We start from the raw sequence: 18,412 nt of genomic DNA, 5'->3' as shown, positions 1-18,412 counted from the left end.
GACACATAAACTGGATACGCGATGGGTTCACCTATTATATCGATGCTGTTTCGTCTGTAGAAAGCAAAACGTTAGAGGGCATTACCGTAAATACAGACAAATTACTACCACTGTCCCCTTCTCTGTGGCCAGAAGAATCAATAGCAAAGACGAACGGCTGGTTTGACTGATGGCCCATCTTTTGGTGTCACTCTTCATTTCATAGGCCCATGATCCTCGGACTGAACATCGAGCTAACAACACACGAGGGAGCAGTTACTCGTTCTGTCAACAGACGAGTATTTGTGAGTTTTAACTTCTTGCTTCGTTCCCGGAGTTCGAACGCTTCACGGAACATATACACTTCAGCAGCAACTATGGCATATGTGGTAAAGGGCATTTGGAATATCGTTTCTCAACTTCTTCGTTCGAATATGGTGTATATGAAAAACGACTTTCGTAATGTCCCGCATCTGTTACAGTTTCTCGGAAGTCGCCTGCATGGTGACTTTGTGAGCGGTGCATGATATGATGGTGTTACTTAAATCAGCGGTGAACATGCCTTCTAGGAATTAGGACAATATAGATCTCATCTGTTAATGTAACTCTTAAAAGTCCCACACTGTCAGAAAGACACTTAAGACTCGATCGAACGACTTTTTATAGAGGTATCTCTTTAGGAAGTGAAGGTAATTCTTCCAGCACATTACAGTCTGACGTCTACCTTGCCTAACTGTTTTTTATGTGTTTAATCCTCTCGAAATCGCCATACACGATCACTAAAACAGCCGTGAACGCTTCCTTTGACTGTAAATCAATCGTCCTAGCAAAATAATACGTTCTCCTGGTTGTTTATGCGCAACATTCTACAACTGTTTATGTAGCGGGGAACTGACTGTCCCCTAAGTAGCAATCATCTGCAGGTTTTCATGAATTTGGCTACGATTTTGCGATGTGGCGTCTCCTCTATATTAAACAGCACTATCGGCGGACTGCCTCATGCAACCTCCTGCGTTACCCACGACTTCATTTGCACAGACCGTGAAGTAGATTGACCATGTGTAATTCCTTTGGATTGCTCCTGCAGTTACTTTCAAACCTGACAATCTTTTAAAGTTGAAAAGGATATAATAGCTCTGTTTAGTAGCGATGTTGAGGTCAGGCATAAAACACGTCCCATATTCAAAACGGACATATTCTGTTCAGCAATGCGGAACTGTTTCCACCAAAGAGATTTGGTGATAGCGCATAGGATCAATCGAGTACGTAATTATCTGTAGCCTTCCTTATACCAAGGACGAATAGGTGACATGAGCTCCACAAAGTTGTGTTTTGCTGAATCAATCTTGATTTACACGCGCGCAGAATAATGCAGCATCTCTCTGAGATTAGCTACGATCTAGCAATAAAAGTGAATGTGCAGTTAAACAGCAGAGCATGCTACTTTTCCGTAAATATGTAACACACGGTCAGCTACAACAGTGAGTGGTTGTATTGTTTTTCGAAAAGTGAAAGCCGTATCACCTGTACAATACCGTCGAGGATTGCAGTGTTTGTTTTATGTTACCTGGTAGTTTGGATAGTTCCACCACCTAGATCAGTATCTTTTTCGAAGAGTTTATTCCGCCGTAGTGGGGCAATGTAGTCATGATTTGCCATATTTTGTTTCCACTTCTTTAAACTTCAGGGGCGGGTTGCCCTTCTGTTGCCATATTTGTGAATCAACTGAAGGAGAGGAGGTATTGCCTGCCATCAATCTGTGAATCGCGTACGCTTTGTTCTGTGTGTTATCGTGTTTTATCTTTCGTGTACCTTATTTCGTGAACAGAGGTTAGTGACCGTAGCAGCACTTTTGTAAACGAGTGTTGAAAGTCCCCTAAAATCGCATCAAGCTGTGCGGCGAAATAGGCCAACGGTTATTTTTATTCTTAAGAGCACTGTTCCATGAGGACACAGCACATCTACGCGAAAATTAGAAAACATTGTTTGATCGAATACTCAGTTTATATAGATAATTTTAAAACTGGGCAGCCACAGTTAAATAGTTACATATGATTGCTTAACACGTCATACAGTGACCAGCTTAAAAAAAATACTGGTGTTAAAACTGTTAAAATGAAACTGAATTAAATGCGCAGTGCCGCGCTGTAAACCCACACAATCGGTATCGCAACTTTTTGGTTGGAACTTCGGGTCCAAATATAAACGCTATGTAATAGGCTACAGAACGCTGCAGAGTAGCAACTGGCGTGACTAGGTAAAGATTTCAGCACTCTTCCACTAAAAAAAACCATCGTACACTGTTCAAAAGATCATCGGCAAAGATTAAAGTCACATCTCTGTTAAGCCGCGAACTATACACATTCCGATTAAAGAATGCTCTTGTCCGCCTATATCAAGCAACAAAATGCCCTACATAGGTGTTATTCAGGGAAGAACAGGGCCCTGTAGTGACAAAAGCCAACAAGTTCATGTGTATCTGCCACCAACGAGTGACCCGTGCGTTGTCAAAGCGTGAGCTGCGGCTGCCGTCTCAGTACCCATTTCGTAGTTTAACACAGGCCGACGAGACCGTATTTTAATCGGAATGTGTACAGCTCGCGACTTAACACAGACATGATTTTTGTTAGTGACGATGGTCTTTTTATTATTTGACGATGGTTTTTTTAACAGTTGTGGAATGCTGAAATCTTTACCTAGTTAGGCCAGCTCTTACACTGCTTGATTCAGTAACTTTTGACATACCATTTACATTTTCACCAGAAGATACAACTCAAAAGTTACAAAAAGGTCGTGTGTGTTTTTAAGTGATGTCAACGCATACAGCTACAGCGGACAATGGCACTTTTCATTCAGTTTCATTTTAATAGTTTTAACATCTGTATCTTAGAAACTGTTCACTGTGTCAAGTCTCAAGTAATCATGTATTGGCTTATGTTACACGAAATATGGGCTAAGAACTAGGAAGGAGACACGAAATCAGAAGGCAGATAGTACTGATGTCCTTTCCTACATAAGACAGTGCCAGTGGAACGTGACACCTTACGTCACTGCAGCGGAACAAATGTACAGAAACACTGGGACGCTGTGTAATCTACATTTAGGAAAAGGAAGAGCTTAACCAAGAGCTCTTGTTCTCACTCTCATTTACCGAGACAGAGAAATTCATATAATTACAATTCAATGCAGAATCAGTTACCACATTAATACAGTTGTGGAAACCAGGATCAAACGCTGAGTAAGTTAGCAATTGGTAAAGGAAAGGATACGATATAATCGCTGACTACTCGACAGAATATCCAACGAACACCATCTGCTTCAAGCAATGTTTGCAACCATGTCCACAGCCAGCGATGAATTTTAGTGGTAAGTGTTCCCTTTGCTTATCTTTCTGTGGCTTACGTAGTGCTCTTTTCGCTTTGGGTGTAGAAATTTTTGGTTAATTATTTTGTATCTTACTTCACTGCTTTCACTAATAATTGTAGGCCTAATCCTTTTACTGTCCTGAAGATGATCATTACACTACTTATCAAATACAATTAAAACCTCTTCTGGCCAAAGACTAGAAAAAAATACTACAATTTGGAATGCTACTCCTGTTCCCACAGTTAGACATGTAGATTATTTAGCTGAAATGTAAGGTACAGGTAGCTGCCTGTGGGTAAATCCAGGTGTTTGGAGAGCTTCTGGTTAAGTGACATTGTTCATACAGAAAATCGTGAATATTTACACAGGATTTAAAAATTGTGGGGAACACTTTCCGTATCGTATTGGCCAGTATATTAAAAAAGTAAGTATAAGCTACCTATCGTAAATTACGTAAAGCTGTCGTTAAAAGCACCGATAGTTAATTGGGTTAACGACGCTCGGAGTTTCTGGATTTGTGTTGGCACTGCGAGAGTGAGAAATGCTAACTACAGAGAGTTTTAAGACATTGTTCTGTTTCCAGAACCTCCTAAGGTTTGTAGCTTATGTCAATGTATGACCGATCAATTAAAGAAGAGGAAAGAAATATTTGGCGTACCTTTGAACTTTATTTGATTAAACGTACTAGTGATCATCCGCAGTTCTTCCGTAGGATTCTCCCTTATCTGCAACAGATAAAAACAAATAAAACACACAAGTTACTTCTATCAAAAATTCGCGTCATGACGTGTTGTGTAACAAATTCCTTTTTGTTTGCAAATATTTAACTTTATTCTTAGTGCTGTAAATGTTCTAAGGAGTTAACTTGCCAGCAATATGTTTCTTAAGCGTACCGGAAACGATGGCTTCTTGAATAACACTAATGAATGCTCGTTAATCTTGATAGCAAGCAGGGGCTTGAGAATTCGAGCATACTGCACTGGGATAATTTGTAACACGATGCGTTTGGAAATTAGCGTCGTCCGTTTCTAAACTGGTACCGCTTATATGTGTTTCCTCTTTAGTGTCAGTCGTGCAAATAATACGTACGCTTCTACATGAAGGGGATCAGGGTATTAAGGTTCACCCTCTAACGTCACGGAACATAAATATATTACATATTCTTTCTGCGCTAATAAATACGTTGCGAATGGAAAATTACTTTAACGCACGGAGATTATTTTTAAAGGAGCCGTTTGTATGATAAAAATTTATGTTTCAGAGAATCAATCCACATAGGTAAGTACACTTACTCCTACATAAATGTTTATGTTGGGTACTCCAACAACGGAAGTACCCGAAGTATTTAAAAGCACCACTAAAAATTTTGTATTCCTGTACTGCAATCCTGTTCTATTGCGTTGTTGCACTGATGGCAATAGTAAATTTTCTGGGATCGATTCCCGGTCCAGTCATACATTACTTTTCCTGCTTATGAATTAGAGTAAGGTACGTTCGTGGTCTAAAATTCCAGTATCTGAGGATTGAAACAATTGAAACGGTATCCACAGTCGCCAATTGTGATGTCGGTTATTACGAAACGGATGCAGTGACTCCAAATCTTTACAGAAACCGTCTCGTCCAATCATTTCTAAATAAGTAACAGCATGATATAATAACTCTAGTGTTAACTCTGTAATCTCTTGAAAAAATAAGGTGAAATAGGGCCACAGTGATGCTGACGCTCTTTGATGGAAACATTAGCCTTTCTGCTCGGTGACATATTTAAGTTAAACTGACAATCTAGTCTGAATCACTGACTTCTGTAAAGTGCAGATGGGTTTTATAGGAAATTAAAAAAGTTAATCTGACTGTCGAGCATATTCTCCATACATTCCTACATTAATTACAATGTTACCATACCACAATTCATCAGTTATCGGCATCAGTTTATTTTTTATGCCATTTTACGTGCAAAAGGAATTTGTTTCAGCTTGAATCTTTGAGATCGATAGCTGGATATCGTCGATAGCTGCGATGAATGCGTGTTAAAGGCGAAATTTAAATTACGGGGTTTGTTAAGGAATCGTGATTACCGTTTTAATCTGTCAGGAATGGTCATTTTAAGCGATAAAATGTTGTAGGGTGGAATAATTTATTACAAAACGTACCATACAGATTAAATGTCCGGAGTACGTCCTAGAACATATGTAACCACATAAGACGATACTCAAAATTTATGAAAAGCTTCCACTTAGGTAATTTTCCTGATTCATATTTAGTGCAAAGGGACGACATACGGCAATTTGCATATTTCTGAATTATGTTCCGTTGTGTAAGCAGCTTTTGAGGGAAAATCTCGACATCTCTATCTCGTGATAATTGCTGATCTGTAAATGTGCTTACAGTCTATGTCATGAATATTATAATGTTCACCTGATGTTTGAAGTGATGGTGACTGACTTCCCACTACTGCGGCACATGATGCTTATATGTAAGGCCTTTAACACCAACCATCCAACGCTTGTATAAGAGATAGTGTTCAGATACAGGATTTCCCTACTGATTTATTTATTTATCATCGTCTTTTGCTTAACGAAGAGATTGTTCCTCTCTATGTTCAAAGATATTGATATCATTGGTTACTAGGTTTTAGAAAACCTTCTTTAACATTTCATACTGGCTGAACGTCACCTGCAACATGATAGAGATTCCCACGATGCCCTGCGATTTGTGCTGCGCCTCGGACATGTTCTTGTAGAGGTCCACGTTGAAGCCGTACAACTGGATCTGGAAGAAAAACAGGAAACTGGGGGATACTCTTCCAAACGAAATATACGAGTGTATTAATGACCACTAAACAGTAACACAGAATTATATATATATATATGATATGACAATGGGTGCTCAGTGAAGTATGGTGCTATCATGATGACGCTCTCTGCAGTGTATGAACTATCTACGAAGGTCACTCCAAAGGAAATTCACTTTTTTTTTAATACAGTTTTTATTGTGCATGTGTGAAAGTTTTACAGTGTGTAGATACATCCTTTCCGCTTGTTTTCAAACTTAGTTCGACCTGTTCCCGTCAGTGGCACCGTCACAGCATGTCTTCATGATGGCTGTTACACTTGACGTTCGTCAGACGCAACGTGCTGTCATAGAATTCCTGTGCTGTGAACACGAGACTGTGAGAAACATCCACAAGTGGTTGAAAAAGGTGTATGGAGATTTTGCTGTCGATCGCAGTACAGTTTGTCGGTGGGCAAGCAGGTTACGTGATGAAAGTGGGCACGGCAATGTTGAGGATTGTCCTCGCAGCGGCAGGCCTCGTACTGCACACACTACAGACAATGTGCAGAGAGTTAACGAATTGATGACTGCTGACTGACGCATCACAGTGAACAAATTGTCACGCAACGTTGGGATAGGGGAAGGAAGTGTTTGCTGAATACTGAAAGGGTTGGCGTTAAAAAAGGTTTGTGTCCGGTGGGTTCCCAAGACGTTGACGGTGGCTCACAAAGAAACTAGAAAAACGGTATGCAGCGAACTTTTGGAAAAGTTAGAGAATGTTGGAGATGAATTTCTTGGAAGAATTGTGACAGGTGATGAAATATGAGTCCATCATTTTTCACCAGAGACGAAGAGGCAACCAATGGAGTGGTATCATGCAAATTCACCCAAGAAAAAAATTCAAAACCACACCTCCTGCAGGAAGAGTTATGTCTACAGTGTTTTTTGATTGCGAAGGACTCTTGCTTGTGGACATCATGCCAAGTGGAACCACCATAAATTCTGATGCATATGTGACGACACTAAAGAAACTTCAAGCTCGACTGAGTCGTGTTCGACCACATCGGATAAAGCAGGATGTTTTGATGTTGCACGACAAAGCACGGCTACATGTCAGTCAAAAAACCATGGAAGCGATCACAACACTCGGACGGACAACACTGAAACACCCGCCTTACAGTCCTGACCTGGCTCCATGTGACTATCGTCTCTTTGGGAAACTGAAAGACTCTCTTCGTGGAACAAGGTTTGAAGATGATGACTTCCTTGTGTACGCTGTCAAACAATGGCTCCAACACGTTGGTCCAGAATTTTACCGTGCGAGTATACAGGCGCTGGTTCCAAGATGACGTAAGGCAGTTGAGAGGGATGGAAATTATGTGGAGAAATGAAAATATTGTTCCTAAAGGATGTATCTAGACACTTTAAAACTTTCAAACTGTAGAATAAAAGGTTGATTAAAAAAAAAAGTTGTGTGCATTTCTTTTGGAGTGACCCTCGTACATAATGACCCGTGGTCTAAGGAGTCGGCACGGCAGCTCATCGTGTTCGTTCAGAGGGCTGAGTGAAATAGTCAAAGACGAACTTGAACAGGTATCATGTGACGTCAACCTAGAGCAAACACAGAGAAGAATGACGAATAAAATGAAGGAAAAATAAAAATGGGTAGAGTCTTTGACTACTAATCAAGAACGTCCTGGGACCCGAGTTAGAACCTCGCCACTGCTTAAATGTTTAATAAAAATCACTAGCAGCGGCAGCAGAAGACTCTTGTGTAAGAAGTCACACTCGTTCTGCCAAAGACCTCGTCGTAAAAGACGAGGGGTGGATGGAGGTTCAGGACATACTCTTGCACTTGCGGTGGGAAACTGCTGCTAAGAGGCGTCAGAATCAGCAATGATCAACGATATTACTATTCAAAAGGCAATCGAAACCATTGCAATGGAGGCGTATAATGTGTAGCCACGTGCCAAGTGTCAGGACGGCATCTTCTTTGACAAAGGTTCTTCACTAGTCCCTTATTTAGAACGTCGGGAGGGGACTGCCGATGGTGAGGTGACCCTAGGGAGTGTATTGAATTGCCAATAAAAGGCCAACGCTCTACGAGTCATGGCGTGAAGTGCAGATGTTTTAACATGTAGGGAAGATAGAAACCCTAATGCCCAATCTATATATAGTAGGTGTCAGTGAAGTGAAATGAAAAAAAGGCAAGCTTCTGGTGAGACAAGTTTGGGTTAATATCAGCAGCAGCAGATAAGACATAACGGGAGCAGGATTCTTAATTAATAGGAAAGTATTGTAGAGAGTGAGTTAGTGTCAATAGTTCAGTGACAGGCCTGTTTTCATCAGACTCGACAGCAAATCATCACCGACAAAAATAGTTCATGTATACATGACGACGTCGCAAGCAGATGCTGAAGAAATACAGAAAGTATATGAGGATACTGAACGGGTAATTCAGTACATAAAGCCATATGAAAATCTAATAGTCTTGGGAAACTGGAATGCGATTGCAGGGGAAGGAATAGAAGAAAGGATTACGTTGACTATGGGCTCCATAGTAGGAATGAGAGAGAAAAAAGACTAATTTTGAAACCACGCATTTCTTCCGAGGCTATTCGAATCACTGGTTACTCTCTCCTAAGGGCAGATCGTGAAACACGGCGCGGCGGTGCAGTGGGTGCCTATGTTCGCTCTGAACTGACACCTACTGTACTATGCACATCGGATGCAAAGGGCAAAGGAGAAGCAGAGTTCTTGTTTTTCGAAATAAACACATCAAATCAGAAACTTCTAATTGGTGTAATCTATAAACCTCCAAACGTCGGTGCCATGTCCTCCTTTCAGTCTGCCCTGTCCTCACTCGTGACAAAGTATGAACACATAATCATTATAGGCGACACAAACATCGACTTACAGTTAAAATCTCCCTCTGCAGAAAAACTAAGGCGACTGTTCCACTCCAATTATATGAGTTTAACACCGCTGGACCCAACTCATCACACGCCACACAGCCACACACTCATAGATATAATAGCAACAAAGCGACCAGATAAAATAATCCGCGCCAATCAGACATCCGCTCCGGGACTCTCTGCTCATGACGTGATATTCTGAAATTACTCAATGCATACTACCAAAGAAAAATCTCACCTGGTAACCTACAGAAACTTAAGAAATGTTAACCATGACGCTCTTCAAAAGGATTGCTCAGATATCTCTTGACATGATATAAGCAATGAACCGACTTCAGAGGGAAAAATTCGGCAATTATGTCGCAAAGTTATTGCAATGTATGATAAACATGCACCTCAACGCACTCTCAAGGTAAAGAGAGCTCAGCACTGGATTACGCCAGTTAATGAATAAACGTGATGCTGCACATAGGGCCTTCAAGCGTAACCCAACTCCCGAGGCATACGAAGCTTATAGGAAACTCCGAAACTGAACCAAGCAAAGCGTGAGGAATGCCAAAATCAGACATGCCCGCTCTGTCTTATGCGGCATATCAAAACCTGCTGCACTGTGGAAAAAGCTGCGCAATTTCGGTATAGGGAAGCGAAGATCTGACGCTGTTTATCAAGGGTCTGCAGAAGATTTAAACGATTTCTTCTCAACAGCTGTAAACTGCCACGCAGCGACAAATTACCAGCTCAAGATATCAATCTCTCGAGAGACACGTTTTTCCTAAAACATGTCACTACCGGCACAGTACACAAGGGAATTATGAGAATCTCTTCCGAGGCAGTAGGAAATGATGGAGTGAGCATTGGCATGATTAAGAACGTCGTAGACACTATTATTCCAGTTATCACAGACATCTTCAAGCTGTCTCTTGTCAGTAGTACATATCCTACTGAGTGGAAGCAAAGTTTAATTCAACCTATACCCACGACTAACAACCCTAAGACGCCAGGTGACTACAGGACGATCAGCATACTACCTGCAATATCTAAAGCCCTAGAATACATCGTCCATGAACAGGTGACGGATTACCTCAAAACTCATAACATCCATGACGAATATCAGTCAGGCTTTCGAAAGCACCATAGTACAGCAACTGCAGTAATCAAAGTAACTGATGACATTAAACATGCTATGGACAGACGTGAAGCTACTATACTAACACTGCTTGACCTTACCAAGGCTTTTGACACAGTTGACTTCGATATATTACTAATTAAAATGAAACAGCTGAATTTCTCAAACAGCGCAATACACTGGTTCGACAGCTACCTCAAAAACTAAAGTCAGCAAGTCATTTGTGGGTCGGAAAAGTCATCATAAAAACGTGCGCTCTGGAGTTCCCCAAGGCTCCGTCCTTGGTCCATTACTCTTCTCACTGTACATTAATGATATTTCTTCAGTGATTCACTCCTGCAACTACCATCTATATGCCGACAACATTCAATTGAACATAGGTGCTAGGCCCAAGAACATTGCTGACGCAATAGCGAGTATGAACGCAGATCGTTGCTCTGTTTCTCGATGGGCACAGAACCTAGGTCTGAAACTAAACCCCAAGGAATCCCAGGTCATACTTATATCTCATCCAAAGTTAATCAGCCGGTACTTTCGCGAAACAGTCCCTCAAATACTCCTCAATGGTACTGAACTACCATACCAAAAAAGAGTAAAAGACCTTGGAATAATCTTGGATGAACACCTAAACTGGGAAGAACAAACAGTCACATCTTGCCTGAAATCGTTCTCCTCCCTACATGCAGTTCAAAAATTTAGAAAATATTTCCTACCCATGTTAAACAAAAATTAGTCTAAACACTAGCGTTGCCTAATCTTTACTAATGTGATGTAGTTCAACACGGCACAAATAGTGAAAATTCTAGATGCCTCGAGCTAGTGATGAATGCTTGCGTTAGATACGTGAGCAATATTCGGTTGTATGATCATATCAGTCCTTCATACTTCCAGCTAGTTTGGATACGCCCACATAAGGCACGCGATCTCCACTCGATGTGCTTACTTCATCGATTTCTTAGCCACTGGTGCCCCAATACTTATCTTCTCACATTAAACACCTATCATCATTCCACAATCGCAATAGCAGATCGGATACGTCTAGCATCTTGGCTGTACCTTTACATAACACAAAATCTTTCTCTGTGTCATTCTCCATCGCAGCCATACGACTATGGAACGCGCTCCCCTGTGATCTGCGTCTTATCCAGAACCACTCAACATTGAAGAGGGAACTCAAAACTTACATATTAGGGACGGTATAGCCACCATTTTTGTGCCCTTCTCATCTCTTTCTTTCTCCTCTCCATCACAACTTCGAATTTTACCATTATATTTCTCTTCCTCTAAGCTATCTATCTCTTATGTATCACTTTCACCCCATTCTATCGTCTTATGTCTCTGCTCGATGAGAATAACTCACAAGCTGCAAGAACATAACGAGAAAATTCCCAACTAACAATAGGACTGACATTCACAAAAGAAAATTATGTTTACTTTCATATAATAGTCATTACTATTATTATTATTATTATTATTATTATTATTATTATCATTATTATTCTTGATGGTTATAATTATTTTTTGATTGTTATAATTACCATTGTACTACTATTATAATCTTTCTTTTTTTCTTTAACATCAATACTGTATAATACGTTATATGTCCTTAATGTTCTGTAGAAACTGTAACTCGTTCAATCTGAGTATGCCTGGTTAGGTGTAAGAGAGGGCCTGAAGGCCCTAATCTTGCCAGGTAAAATAAATGCATAAATAAATAAATAATTGAGTTCTGCCACAAACTGTAGCTAGTAACAGGAATAAAATCTCTAGAAAGGAAGGCACAGAAGTTGGAAATGAACACCAAAGGAACATGCAACGCATTGATAAAAAGGCATGGGTAACGGAAAAAACACATCAGGGCAATTGAAAACAAAAGAAATAAAAGTCATGTAGGAATGAAATAAATGGGAAGTACAGGGAAGTTAAGGGGAAAAGGCTGCATGGAAGATGTAAAGAAATCGAAAATGACTGTTGCAAGAGCACACTCAGCATATAGAAATGTCGAAAGAACCTTCGGTGAAATTAAGAGCAATGGTGCGAAAATTAAGAGTGGAATGGGAGCTATACTGTTAAATGCAGCGAGAGAATGGACAGGTGGAAATAGTACATTGAAGAACTCTGTTAGGGGTAGAACTGGTCTGATGACGTGATAGAATTAGACACAGGAGTCGATGTGGAAGAGTTCGAAGATCCAGTATTACAACAAGAATGTACAACAGCTTTGGAAGACCGAAAATCAAAAGAGGTGGAAGAGAGCAAGGAGGACATAAAGCAGACTAACACTGACAAAAAGGGCATTCGTAGCCAAGAGAAGTGTACTAGTAACAAACATAGGAGGTAACTTCAGAAAGTAATTTCAGAGAATGTACGTTTGTAGCACATCACTGTATGCTAACGGAAGGTGGTCTGTATGAAAACCATTCATTTCGTATGTCGAGCCACACAAGATTGTTTGAAAATGGGGTGGACTGATAAGCTAAGAAATGAGGAGGTCCTTGGCAAGATCGGCTAGAAAAGGAATGTATGGAAAACACTGACAAGAAAAAGGGACCCCATGATAGGACTTCTGTTACGTCAGAGAATAACGTGTATGATACCAGAAAAATATGTAAAAGATAGAAAAAAAATAGCACGTATTTTGCAGATGTTACTCTGAGATGAATATGTTGGCACAGCAGCATTCGCCCAAGGAAACCACAAATAATTTTCTGAGAATGGGGTCCTTTTCTCTGTTTCACATTCTGTCTCAGATTTAACGTGAGGGCCTATAACATACCGAGATACGTCCGTCCGAGGGATCCGCAACACACACTATGATTCGCAGCTACTGTACTTTGACAAGCTCATTGTGCCTGCCGATGAAAGGCAAAACTGGATGCTGGTAGCAATAACACATATTTTCAAACGAACTGACGGGTGGTTCAACATGATTTTCGACAAAGATATGTTAATAGCGTGGCACCAGCTACTGAGAATATTTCAAGTGCAATATACCCTATTTACATTCTCTGCTGGTTTTAAGTAATACGAATAATGTGCTTTGGCCTCCCAACCTTTTTTATATAATAAATCCACAGCTACACAGCTTTCAAAGTGGGCTGAACAATTATCGTTTCAACTTAGTATAGTCTTCCAACGAAGGGTAAAAAATTTCAGATTACACGTCATAAAAGGATCCCAATGTAGAGCTCCTAACATGACTCACAGAGTCATGTTAGGAGAAGAAATAAAATCATTACACTCAGATGATAAAGCAATGAATATTACTCTATTATCACATAGTAATATAAATTACTTCGACAACCAATAAAAATTGTGTCAGGAAGTGTACTGAGCCATGTTCAAATACGATAGCAGTTTATTATTCATGGTTTTATCATTCACCGATAATAATTTTCGTTTTCACCTAATATGATGCTGTGAATGCTTTTATCAACCTGAAGATGGTCAGACGACTGAAACTGGTTGTGTACATAAAATATTTTACCAGTAGATCAAGGTGGTAAAACGAAGTTTTTAAAATACACTCCTGGAAATGGAAAAAAGAACACATTGACACCGGTGTGTCAGACCCACCATACTTGCTCCGGACACTGCGAGAGGGCTGTAGAAGCAATGATCACACGCATGGCACAGCGGACACACCAGGAACCATGGTGTTGGCCGTCGAATGGCGCTACTTGCGCAGGATTTGTGCACCGCCGCCGTCAGTGTCAGCCAGTTTGCCGTGGCATACGGAGCTCCATCGCAGTCTTTAACACTGGTAGCATGCCGCGACAGCGTGGACGTGAACCGTATGTGCAGTTGACGGACTTTGAGCGAGGGCGTATAGTGGGCATGCGGGAGGCCTGGTGGACGTACCGCCGAATTGCTCAACACGTGGGGCGTGAGGTCTCCACAGTACATCGATGTTGTCGCCAGTGGTCGGCGGAAGGTGCACGTGCCCGTCGACCTGGGACCGGACCGCAGCGACGCACGGATGCACGCCAAGACCGTAGGATCCTACACAGTGCCGTAGGGGACCGCACCGCCACTTCCCAGCAAATTAGTGACACTGTTGGTCCTGGGGTATCGGCGAGGACCATTCGCAACCGTCTCCATGAAGCTGGGCTACGGTCCCGCACACCGTTAGGCCGTCTTCCGCTCACGCCCCAACATCGTGCAGCCCGTCTCCAGTGGTGTCGCGACAGGCGTGAAAGGAGGGACGAATGGAGACGTGTCGTCTTCAGCGGTGAGAGTCGCTTCTGCCTTGGTGCCAATGATGGTCGTATGCGTGTTTGGCGCCGTGCAGGTGAGCGCCACAATCAGGACTGCATACGACCGAGGCACACAGGGCCAACACCCGGAATCATGGTGTGGGGAGTGATCTCCTACACTGGCCGTACACCTCTGGTGATCGTCGAGGGGACACTGAATAGTGCACGGTACATCCAAACCGTCATCGAAACCATCGTTCTACCATTCCTAGACCGGCAAGGGAACTTGCTGTTCCAACAGGACAATGCACGTGCGCATGTATCCCGTGCCACCCAACGTGCTCTAGAAGGTGTAAGTCAACTACGCTGGCCAGCAAGATCTCCGGATCTGTCCCCCATTGAGCATGTTTGGGACTGGATGAAGCGTCGTCTCATGCGGTCTGCACGTCCAGCACGAACGCTGGTCCAACTGAGGCGCCAGGTGGAAATGGCATGGCAAGCCGTTCCACAGGACTACATCCAGCATCTCTACGATGGTCTCCATGGGAGAATAGCAGCCTGCATTGCTGCGAAAGGTGGATATACACTGTACTAGTGCCGACATTGTGCATGCTCTGTTGCCTGTGTCTATGTGCCTGTGGTTCTGTCAGTGTGATCATGTGATGTATCTGACCCCAGGAATGTGTCAATAAAGTTTCCTCTTCCTGGGACAATGAATTCACGGTGTTCTTATTTCAATTTCCAGGAGTGTATATAGGAGCTGCGGAGCATTACCACCTGAAAATATTAATTAATAATATTTACGAAGTTAAGAGTGCTTCTTTTTCAATCTGTCAATCCATCTGCAGCATCTCATGCCGTGTGCACCTCTGCCGAATGACTAGTGCGGCTCTTGGAGCGAGTAATCGATAAATTACCCACCCCGATTTGTCGGTGCGCGGCTCATTCCAGGAACTCCGCTTGCGTTAATGCAATTTTCTGCTCTCTAATGGATAGCACATCTGCAAACTGATTCTTTTAAAGGGGGAGGCACAGCGCCTAACAATTCACGTTGAAGTCGAACTGGTATCTTGAAAGCAACTACTAAATAACACGTATCGATATCGCACGTGATGCTCAATCTCTATAATTAACGCATTTATAAATCAATCCACCTAGTCCCTCCTCACATCGCGTGGTGAGAGTTGTCTGGCAATTTGTGTCCCACATAGCGCTTCAAATATCATATAGGATTGTGGTACAGAAGATGGAAGGCATTTTAATCTATGGAAAGCGTTGTGAATCACAATGAGTGTAATTCTTTTAGACTCTTTGGAGAGTCTTTTTAATGAGACGATAATGGTGTGTGTCTGTGTGCCCAACAACGAATTCAAAGGTTTCTAAGGGAAGTGAAGTTTCACCTCCATGTGGAAAGCAGGCTTCAGTAGTTGTAGAAGGAGGTACGATTCAGCTGAGACTCAGCCTTGTTAGGTAGCCTAAGCTGGCAATGAAAAATTGAGAACAAGATGATTATGCATATTGAAAGCAAACATGGGCGCGGTATAGCCCCGCAGTTGTATGAAACATTAGATAGCGAGTGCCATTTCTTCAGCATTTTCAAACCATTTGGTGGTCTCAATAAAGTGTCACCGCACTCGCGGTATTTGTGTAATAATATTTCTAAAACAGATTAGGTAAATATAATGAGAGGGGCCGAGAATAACCTGCGATTAAGATGTAGACTGTAAGTTGGACAGGATTGCTACTCAAACTCGGATCACTAATGCTCACCTGGTGCAGCTCTTCCGGCATTACCATCAACCCCATCTTTACAATGCTGTGAGGCAAGTTGATAAGATACTCGAGAAAGTGCTGATGATTGGTGTCATGGCACATATTATTGTGGTCAGTTGAGAATATCCATAGATCGGGATAATCTGCTCAGCGTACGCCTAAGGACTGAGAAATGATGGTTCACGAAGCTTATAAGTGACAGTACAATGGGAAAGGCCAATCAAAAAATGCATTGGTTGATTGAATCAAAATCTTGTGTTAGTTAAGGGTAAAGTAGTCGAAGTGGTAACAGATCTTGACTACAAATAGCACAACTCCCTTACTACTTTAAGCGTCTCATTTCCTAATCTGATTCCCTCAGTATCACCCGACTTATTTCAACTACATTCCATTATACTCGTTTTAATTTTGTTGATGTTCATCTTATATCCTCCTTTCAAGACACTGTCCATTACGTCCAACTGATCTTCCAAGTCCTTTGCTGTCTCTGACAGAATTACAATGTCATCGGCGAACCTCAAAGTTTTTATTTCTTCTCCATGGATTTCAATACCTACTCTGAATTTTTCTTTTGTTTCCTTTACTGCTTGCTCAATAAACAGATTGAATAACATCTGGGAGAGGCTACAACCATGTCTCACTCCCTTCCCAACCACTGCTTCCCTTTCATGTCCCTCGACTCTTACAACCGCCATCTGGTTTGTGTACAAATTGTAAATAGCCTTTTGCTCCCTGTATTTTACCCCTGCCGCCTTTAGAATTTAAAAGAGAGTATTCCGGTCAACATTGTCAAAAGCTTTCTCTAAGTCTACAAATGCTAGAAACGTAGGTTTGCCTTTCCTTAATCTTTCTTCTAAGATAAGTCGTAAGGTCAGTATTGCCCCATGTGTTCCAGTATTTCTACGGAATCCAAACTGATCTTCTCCGAGGTTGGCTTCTACCAGTTTATCCATTCGTCTGTAAAGAATTCGCGTTAGTATTTTGCAGCTGTGACTTATTAAACTGACAGTTCGGTAATTTTCACATTTGTCCACACCGGCTTTCTTTCGGATTGGAATTATTATATTCTTCTTGAGGTATGAAGGTATTTCGCCTGTCTCATACATCTTGCTCAACACAAGTTAGAGTTTTGTTATGACTGGCTCTCCCAAGGCCGTCAGTAGTTCTAATGGAATGTTTCCTACTCCGGGGGTCTTTTTTCGACTCAAGTCTTTCAGTGCTCCGTCAAACTCTTCACGCAGTATCGTATCTCCTATTTCATCTTCATCTACATCCTCTTCCATTTCCACAATATTGTCCTCAGATACATCGCCCTGGAATAGACCCTCTATATACTCCTTCCACCTTTCTGCTGTCCCGTCTTTGATTGGAAGTGGGTTTCCATCTGAGCCCTTGATATTAATACAAGTGGTTCTCTTTTCTCCAAAGGTCTGTTTAATTTTCCTGTAGGAAGTATCTATCTCACCTCTAGTGAGATAAGCCTCTACATCCTTACACTTGTCCTCTAACCATCCCTGCTTAGGCAATTTGCACTTTCTGTCGATCTCATTTTTGAGACGTTTGTATTCCTTTTTGCCTGCGTCACTTACTGCATTTTTATATTTTCTCCTTTCATCAATTAAATTCATTATTTCTTCTAACTCACATTAGTGTGAAATTTAGATGAGTGAACTCTACCAAAATGTGGAACAAGGAATCGAAATTACAGAGCGGATCATCAGAATAACAACTGATATAATTAAATAAAACAGAAAATTTGTCCATAGTGCTCACACACGTAATTTCACTTAAAGGCTCATTCCATTTTATTTTTACAAGGAAAAGCGCTTTCATGTTTTTTGCCGTGTGCTAATGCCATATGAGGGAGGAGCCACTACCTAGTTCGCTGCTGCTGCTGCCGGTGTTATCAGCGAGATTATTAGCTGACAAAAGCCTTCATGTAGTCATTTCCCTACAACTAGCTCTGGAAATACAATTTTTGAATCTTGGGTCAAGCAAGCAGGATATTACTATCAAATTATTTTTTTAAATGTCCACATGTGCCATGTGTTTAACTGGTTAGCGCACCATTTACTCCCTCTGCTTAACTTCTGTCAGTGCTGCCACCAGGCTTACTTAAACCATTTATCTGAGTTTGAGTCTCATAATAACTCAATTTACACATGAGAGCTTTTTGGTGGCACGTTCTAGTGGCACCAAAGTATTAATACTCTTTATTTCTGAAGCTGAGAGAGTAGTTTGAGCACTTATATTTAGCATCATAACTTGATGTACAATAGGAGCCA

The 18,412-nt window shown here is 41.5% G+C and overlaps 1 protein-coding gene across 1 annotated transcript in view; it reads right to left on the bottom strand.

Annotated features, from left to right (window-relative positions):
* Nucleotides 1–18,412, bottom strand: part of LOC126281371 (carbonic anhydrase-related protein 10-like) — a 358,790-nt gene that overhangs the window by 75,033 nt on the left and 265,345 nt on the right. The window contains exons 6-7 of the mRNA XM_049980286.1: nucleotides 6,019–6,114; nucleotides 4,004–4,070 (exon numbers count right to left, since the gene is read on the bottom strand). Of these exons, the coding sequence (XP_049836243.1) occupies nucleotides 4,004–4,070; nucleotides 6,019–6,114 (163 nt within the window). The remainder of the gene's footprint in view (nucleotides 1–4,003; nucleotides 4,071–6,018; nucleotides 6,115–18,412) is intronic.

This window comes from Schistocerca gregaria, chromosome 7 (assembly GCF_023897955.1).
Source record: "Schistocerca gregaria isolate iqSchGreg1 chromosome 7, iqSchGreg1.2, whole genome shotgun sequence".
NCBI lineage: Eukaryota > Metazoa > Arthropoda > Insecta > Orthoptera > Acrididae > Schistocerca > Schistocerca gregaria.
The sequence above is the reverse complement of the archived record's forward strand: the minus strand, read 5'-3'. Positions and strand labels throughout refer to the sequence as shown.